Source organism: Morone saxatilis, unplaced genomic scaffold, assembly GCF_004916995.1.
Source record: "Morone saxatilis isolate NCDOM2014 unplaced genomic scaffold, NCSU_SB_2.0 Contig7, whole genome shotgun sequence".
In the NCBI taxonomy this organism is placed as follows: Eukaryota; Metazoa; Chordata; class Actinopteri; family Moronidae; genus Morone; species Morone saxatilis.
This window is the reverse complement of record NW_023340246.1, coordinates 16,658,870-16,667,377: the sequence shown is the minus strand read 5'-3', so window position 1 is coordinate 16,667,377 and position 8,508 is coordinate 16,658,870. Positions and strand designations below refer to the sequence as shown.

Here is an 8,508-nt window from a genome sequence, read left to right as displayed (position 1 = left end):
TCTCTCTCTCTTTCTTTATCTCTTTACTTTTTCTGTCCTCTGGAGTTGGTAGTGATGAATTCAAGCTCCAGTAGAAAGTGAGGCTACATTTGTCAGTAGGGCTTCAAAACTTAATAATGGGGTAAATTTAGGTTTCCAGAACTTGTCTTCACTTTGAATCCTAGTTATAAAAAAAAACTATGTGCTTCGCCTCAGGCGTTGGCAGATGCATTCTCTGTGAAGGTGCATATCTGCTAGGCTCCCCACTGAATAACTCCATGCTCGACTTTACAGGGTTTATGCCAATATCAATCAAAAAGCTCTGTAAGGATATCAATGGTTTTGTGCTTTATACAATTTTTTTTTAACATGAACAAAAACTCCTGCAATATCACTGAAAACACTTACTCACTGCAGTATAATCCATTCTTTCCTTCCCTGGACAGTGGTGATCAATATGTCCAGGGCTACTTAGAAGTGCAAATCGTCTGTCATTTCCTTTCAGCTATTGTAACGTGTGTACAAGTGGTGAATAATTGAACTGAGCAGGGCCTATCATGTTCTGGCTCACTTTTTAGCACTTCAAAAGGTGGCATTCATTATTGATTGAAGTTCTGCAAACAATTTACTTTCATCTGCTTTATAATTTAGAGCTCCCTTCCCTTTCAATTTGTATTATTTTTCTTTGTGAGCCTCAAGTTTCTCTTACAAATCGAGGCATGACTATGAAGAAATCTCTGGCTTAGGTACATTTGAGAAAAGGTGAGCACAGCTTTAAAATATTTTTCCAAGTCAAACAGAGTTGTTCTCAAGGTTACACTAATCCACTGCAGCTGCCGGTAACTCAGCGGGAGGACAGTGTGAAATGGAAATGTTACAGCTGACAGGTGTATGTGATTTGGCCTTTGATGAGCTGAGGAGAAGCCAAGTGCCGTCCCACACCAGTGGACATACAGTGATATAAAACATAAGAAGATTCAGCAAATGTGTCTTTCACTAGTGTTCAAGGATAAGTATCTATTGATTCACAGGGGCACAATCGATACTCCAATGTCTCTCCTTTTCTCTCTCTCTTTCCCTCTCTCTCTCTCACACACACACACCCAAGCAACATAGAATATTTTAACTACAAACAGGAGAAGAAGCCATTAGGAGTCATTTTTCGCTGTCCTAAACACGCTGTTGTGTCATGCTGGTTTGGATGTACTGTTGACGTCACTCCTACAGGCAGCATTGTTGCAGCTTCACAACAGCTGGGCCAAAACAACATTAAGAATTATATGTAAATGCAGTATGACCATTTTTTTATTTATTTTTTTATTTCAGTCTGTAGAAAGTGACAAAAAAAGGAAATAATGGATTTTGGCTTTTTTTTAAATGACATACTGCAGAAAAAAATATTTTTCAATGTAGATGTCCATCAACATACTGTAGTATTTACATCCAATATTGCCATAAAACAGTTCTTCTCCATGATTTACAACTTACAACTTACTAAATCTGTGAAAATATTGTTAGTAGTATAGTATATCATATCTATTAATGGGAATATGAACAGACTGACAGGAGCTAGCGGCTCTGTGAGGCATGCAAGGTATAATGTTTACCATGTTCACTATAGTGTGTTAGCATTCTAACATTTTCTAATAGTAACAGTAAAAACAAAGTACATCTAAACCTGATGGGAATTACATCTGAGGTCTGATTCATCCACTGGGAACCATGAATGTCAACCTCATGGTGGTGCTAGAGTAAGAGTCAGAGGATCACTAAAGTCATTAGGATTCATCCACTGGGAATCATGAATGTCTGTCACAAAATTTCATGGCATCTAAAAGTTGTTAAGATATTTCAATTTGGACCAAAGTGGTGGACTAATAGACATCCTCACTTTATCCTGGGAATTGTTGGGTCTCTATAAATTAGTTTTTAGGGAGTAAACCTGCTCTATTTGAAGAGTATCCTGTTATGATTTGGCGCTATACAAATAAAATAAAATTGAATTGAATCTTCCCCAGAGCCAAGCTACTAGCATGGCTCAAAAGTACAATAAAGTCATTGTATGAATAGACATAATACTGTATGTCTGTGAAAAATAGAATAACCAAAAAATGTGTTTATGTTTGAAATACAAAATAAATTAAAAAAAAAGGTACAAATCCACAGTGTTTATTCCAATGCTTTAGGCACAGGAAAGCCAAGGTTTATGTTTGTAAGCTTGCATTTAAAGACTAAGCAATAAATTGTTGAGTCTCCAGATGTACAGCATAAAGGGATTATATACTTTTGGAGCCTGAAAAAGCACTGTTGCCGGGCTACCATTCTATGTCCTGTGGCTAAATAAAAAATGTACAAACACAAACTTATGAAGGGAATAAAATAAATGGCAATGGGTTGATTTGATTTAGTGATTTTATGTTCTCTGCTTGCACCACCATAATTTAAAAACACATTGTTCTTTCTGATTGATCAGTGTCAGTAATTCTGTCTTCAGAGCAGGACAGAAACAGTACGTTCTTAGTATTCAAGGCAGATGTGCAGATAACACCAAAAACAGCTGGAGGTTAATTCATTCTTATCTCATTTAATAATAATATCAAGGTGTGCAGGAGTGTCACAAACAATCAGCGAGCTCCACAACAAACACCTCATCTTCATCCATCTCACATTAATATTTTATTGTGTGATTGCACAAACACCTTGTTAAGAAAATAACAGTTGTTTATCAGAGATATTTGTCTTGACACAATTGACTGTTTCTTTGGGGCCGTACTGATGAGAATTACGTTATATAAATAAAACACAGAATTACTGCAGTTATTAGTGCACTCAGCCTTGTACTTATCCGGTACAGGCACAAGAGGAAATGTAGAAGCTGCTGTGATCTAACCTTTGATTTATGAATTTGTCTGTGATAAATGGTGTTACAATACCTGTGTTAATCAATGACATTCTCCCAAGGGGGCGAACCACTGAAATGGGAACACCCACCACATTTTAATAAAATGAAAAAATGATAAAAATATTCACATACTATCGCTCCCATTTTACAATGTAATTTTATGAGTGTTGTGTACCAGCATAATTTGGCTTTTCTTTCATTTCATTATGCCTGGACCATTGCACTGTTCTTTCCCTGTCTAACCAAAAAGCTTTCAGGCTCCAGACTGTCCTAAACTCAGCAGCCATTCAGGCTTTTAAGTTGAATTTTGGGACACATAATCTACCACTGGCTACATTGGAGCCAACTGTATTTCCTCCCTACATTTTTTACTGTAAACTTTATATAATTTCATGACCTAGCACCGGGCTATACTGCAGAACTTCTATGTCCACAGGAGCGACATATACCTCAGTCAGAGGTCTCTGTAGCAGGCATTCAGACTGAAAACAACCCTGTGTTAAAACAATGCAAGGAAGGGTGTTGGTGGGCGTGTTGCTTCAGGTAGTGGTGAGATATGAAATAACAGTCCAGGACAGAAAGAAATAGATCTGTGAGTCTGAAGGCTTATAAAACGGTTTATAAAACTCTGAGACAGAATTTTACCACTCTGGAAAGTTGTCATGGCAGCAAGTATTTTATCTTCAATGCCAAACAGGGGTAAACGAAAGAAATACAGCATTAACTTCACAATGTAATCCACCAGAAATGTGGGCTTGGAAGTATTGCCCAATGCAGCGCCTTGCCGGATAACATCACATTGTGTTTTGCGGCAGTAGTTGAACAAGGTTCAACTTTTTCTCATTTTTTTCCCCGAGCCCTCTACATTGGCATGGTTTTCGTGATCCATTTCAAAATTAATTCAAATCAAAATGGATCCGTGATTCAAACACTTGTTTGGCTTACAACCCCTCCAGAAATGGGTGTTTCTTGTCTCACAGACATCCAAACTAAAGGTGCAGGCATGCCATAATTGCCTTGTTGGGATGTATTTGGGCTGCAAATGGTTTCAGCCCCTCAACTTGGACACAGTGACAGAGCTAATGATGAACTGAGCTAGCTTCAAAACATCTGATTAAAAAAATACCATTAGTAATTCCCATTCTAATTCCAAGGACCCTGATATTCATCCATGGACCCACCCCTGGGAGTCACTGACCTCAGGTTAAATCAAATATCATATAACCTCCTCTTTGCTCCAGTGCTCAGTAACTCATACACAGTGTTCTCTAGTGTGCAGAATATAAAAGCATATCTCTCAGCCACAGGGGAAAGAGATAATAAAACACGGTATATATATATATATATATATATATATATAATATACTATACTATAGCACAGAGGACGCATCATGCATCGATGTTTTTTCTTTCGTGTCTGTCGGAAAATGCTGCACTCGCACTTGTGGTTCACAGGGTGTGACACACTGGCCTTCACAGTACTGTGTGCCTTGGGCTGCCAGCAAGTGACTGCACAAACAGATCAGCTTACCCTGGTAATGATGCCTCGCCTGTGGACATAATGGAGCCAGGTGTGAGAACAACACAAGCTATCGACTCATCTTGAATTATTTACCCACTTAAAACTGTATGCCTGGGCTTGTGCGTTTGTGCTGTGTCTCAATGTGTGTGTGGATTAGTGTTTGAATACAAGAGAACTTCTATTGTGCATGAGCATTTGAGGTTAAGTTTCTTATTTGAATCTGGTTTAAAAATAGTAACACCATTTTTTCCTCCTTTCTTTTTCTTGATTATTTTCCCTTTAATTCCATAATGGAAAACATTATCCATCCCTTTCTGTGCTCAAAACTGTACTTCATATGCTTTAACTGGCCTGAGTACTTTAAGTTTGATTTACAGAATGATGAAAATCAAGTGTCACGTTGTAGCCTGGTTCCAGACTGCTGCCTAGTCTTAAATTTTTCAGTGGTATGTCTGATGGTGTTACACTTTTTGACAGCTGTTTTCACAATTGCAAAAACAACCAGGCCAGCCGGGACTTTTGTAGGAGGGATTTAGACTGGGGCCATCATTTATCTGTCACAGAGCCAGAAAGATAGCCATAGCAAACTTAGCAGCATGTTAGCATACTAACATTTGCTAATTCCTGTAAGTACAGCTGAGGCCGATTGGGCTGTCATTAGTTTTGCAGGCATTTGGTCATAAACCAAAGTATTGTACTCACTGAAATTTTGACCTGATGAATAGTTAGATATTAATTATTAGAGTACAAATGTGAACCCCACCAGCACTAGAGCAAAAGAAAGGGAGACACCAAATTCAATTTGCCAATCCATCTATTAGATGTTGATCCGGATACACTGAAATTTGACCTGCTAAGGGAGCTAGACACAAAGTAAAGAGATTCTCAAAGTAATTAGAATGCATCGTCTGCATACTATTATTTCGCTAAGACACAAAAATTCACTAGGTATTATCCTCTGGAGACCATGAATGTCAGTACAAAATTATATGGTATGTTAGTCGATCAAATATTTTTGAGATATTTCAGTCTGGACCAAAGTGGTGGGCCGACAAACACTGCCATCTCAAGAGCCACGCTAGCTGCGTCAGAATATGAAGAAAAGGCTGGCTTGAACAATTAAGAGAAATGTCAATTCAGTCTGATTATCAGGTTAGTTGGGTTGCAAAGTGAGTTTCAGCTTCAGCTACTACTTCACTTTCTGACCCTCTGTGAATTGTCATGTGTGGCTGTGAAATCCGGTTTCTGTTTCCCTTTCATACAGTGACACCAGAAGAATCATGGTGACAGTTAAAACGTGCCTTGATGTAGAACTGATACAACATCTGTCTGCACACATGTCACCTGCTTTTAGGTCTGAGTCGGCTGTGTAAGTGAATGTGTCACCACCTACACGACAGCCAACTACATTCACACATGGACAGTGGAACACACATGCATTACCACCCACAGAGACAACATTTTAATGACTGCGTGGGTGACATAATGTGTCCTCAGTCTGGACACATCAACCAGTCGTCCAGTTAAACACAGCTGGCTGATTGGATTTGCTACGGACAGGAGACGGACAGACTTCCTGGCAAAACCAGCCTGCGTTTCGCCAGATCTGGACACATCAAAAAACACTTCAAGAGAAACTAAAAAAAAGAAGACGATGATGAGCAGGAGGAGCAGAGGGAAATTACCTAATTAGCCAGCTTCCACTATTGCCACCACACAAATGATTTCTTAGAAGTAATTAGAGAGCTGTGTAGGACCCTTAAAGCAGAACTGAGTGTCATTGCATTGCTCAGTAGCACTTTGGTGATTAATGTAAAAACTTTAAATGGCTCATAATTGAAATACATCCTCCTCAGCTTGGGATTTGATCAAACACACACCACAAGACACAATCAAGATGTGATCCCAGTTACACTGTCCACTAAAGTGTGTTTTTCCTGATCTGATTGTTTGGAGAATGTAAAGTGACAAATGTGCCCATTACTGGGGGTCTAATGCTGTTTCATTACCTCCAGCTCTGTGGTTTAGGGTCTAATACACATACAATTGAGTTAATTTAGAACAAGCTCTCAGGGAATACAAGCTTATCTCTCCTTCATCTGAGAAACATGTGCTGTGTGACAGTCTGAATTGGTCACAGGCTGTGACAGGAAGGCAGGAAGGGCATTGAAACCACAAACAGTTCAATCTGAAATGCTATTTGTTGTGGTAAATGTGGCTTAAGGACAAGAGACAGCAGTAATACCTTACCTGTTGGAAAAGACTTTGCTGTAATTGTACACTTGGATCTCCAGCATCTCATTTCCATCCAGCCTGCTGGCAATGGGCCATCGAAATGTCTGAAAAGAAAAATAATTTGATGGTTTAACAGGGAAACTAAAGATTTAATTAACCATGTTAACCACCAATTCTGTTTTTGGTTAATCCAAAAATGTTATTGTTAGTCATTTTCCAATACGCAATGTGACATCTTCAAATTGCTTATTTTGTCCGACCGACTGTCCAACACTCAATGATATTCAATTTACAACCATACAAACAACAACAATATATGGCTGCTATAAAAACGCAAACCCTTACATTTTTTAAGCTGGAACCAGTAGACATTTGACACTTTTGCTTTATGATTAATCTAAACAATTGAATCTAAAACATTACGGATTAACTTTCTTTTCATTGACTAATCATTTCAGGCCTATAACATTAACTTCCTGCTAGCGTGATTTATATCACTGTTCAATGGAAAATGAAAACTAAAATACGAGTAATGATTAATGATTATGAATTCAGTGATTAATTTTCATTTAACTAATAGTTTTACATTTTAGGAAAATTCTGATATTTTAGATAGATAAGACGTTACATATTAAGGACAATACCACTCTCATATCTGTTCAGTAAATATGTTGGCTGCTGGCAAGAGTCTGGCACATAACCCCTCAAAACCACTCACTACTCCCTTAAAATACAGAGAGTAGTGAGTCCACAAACAGATTCAAAGTCACATGTCAGCGTACATATGTTTCTTTGAAGTGTCCTTGATTTTAAAGGAATCCCTACCAGCAGCAGATGTGCTTTTCTGGAGGGAATAAAACATCACAATGTTTTATTTATCACCATAAACATTTCCAGGTTATATAGCACCGACAAAGAATATTAATATGCTTTTTTTTGCCACAAGGTAAAAAGAAAAAGCCGCTGCCAAGCAAAACTGTACAGTAATGAATTCTTGAAAGTGTCTTAGATATCCTTGAGAAAAGTAAGAAAATCAGCTTTGATGGATAACCCTCCTTTGGCATTTTCACTTTAATTAGCTTTGGAATTATAGTTTTTCAGGTGGCTCATTTCATCTAGCTTTGACGTGAAAAGGAAAAAATAAGCATATCTTTGTTCTAAATCATTTTAACCAGAAATCTCCTCAGTGATGTCTGATCAGCAGGTCTGTGTCTGGCTGATCAGACACTAAGACTGGTACTTTCCCAGTTCTTTATTTCTCACACCAGTAAGCGGACAGTGTATCTCTCTTTAGGGCCCGTCATGTATAAATTATATGAACCCTCAGTCTATTTAACTCTGAGAGTTAGTTTGTCAGCAGTTCAGTCAAATAGGGGAAAGGGTTGTAATCACTTCACTTAAATTATCTAGTACAGTTAAGTACAGTTCTGTACTGTATCTAGTACAGTACAGTACTGTTCAAATCATTCAAATGAACTGTGAATGTAATTTAGTCAAACTGTTACTGTATACGAACACTTCATTACTATACTTCAGTACTATTCAATAATGGCATTGAGGACTTTGTCTGGATGGTAGATTTTAAAACTTGTGTATACTATATGTATGTATGATAAAATAAATAAATATTTTTACCTGAAAGCTGCTCACCGTAGCAAACTGAATTACTGAGAGCAACCTAGCACTCTTTAAAGTTTAAAAAATGTTAAATAATTTAATGAAAAGACATTTAATGTATAATCAGAATAACATGTTGTGCATTACTATGGTAGGGACGCTATAATATTTATATATGTTGCACTGTTTTCTACTGCGCTGTTTTTGGTGAGTAATAGACATTTTTTGTTGTCTGTTTCTGTTTTTTTTTTTT

General features: G+C 37.7%; 1 protein-coding gene across 2 annotated transcripts in view; it reads right to left on the bottom strand.

Moving 5' to 3' along the window:
* otofa (otoferlin a) overlaps positions 1 to 8,508 on the bottom strand; it is a 73,839-nt gene that overhangs the window by 45,999 nt on the left and 19,332 nt on the right. For both annotated transcript variants that reach the window (XM_035679333.1, XM_035679332.1), the window contains exon 3: positions 6,654 to 6,742. In XM_035679333.1, coding sequence (XP_035535226.1) covers positions 6,654 to 6,742 — 89 coding nt within the window. The remainder of the gene's footprint in view (positions 1 to 6,653; positions 6,743 to 8,508) is intronic.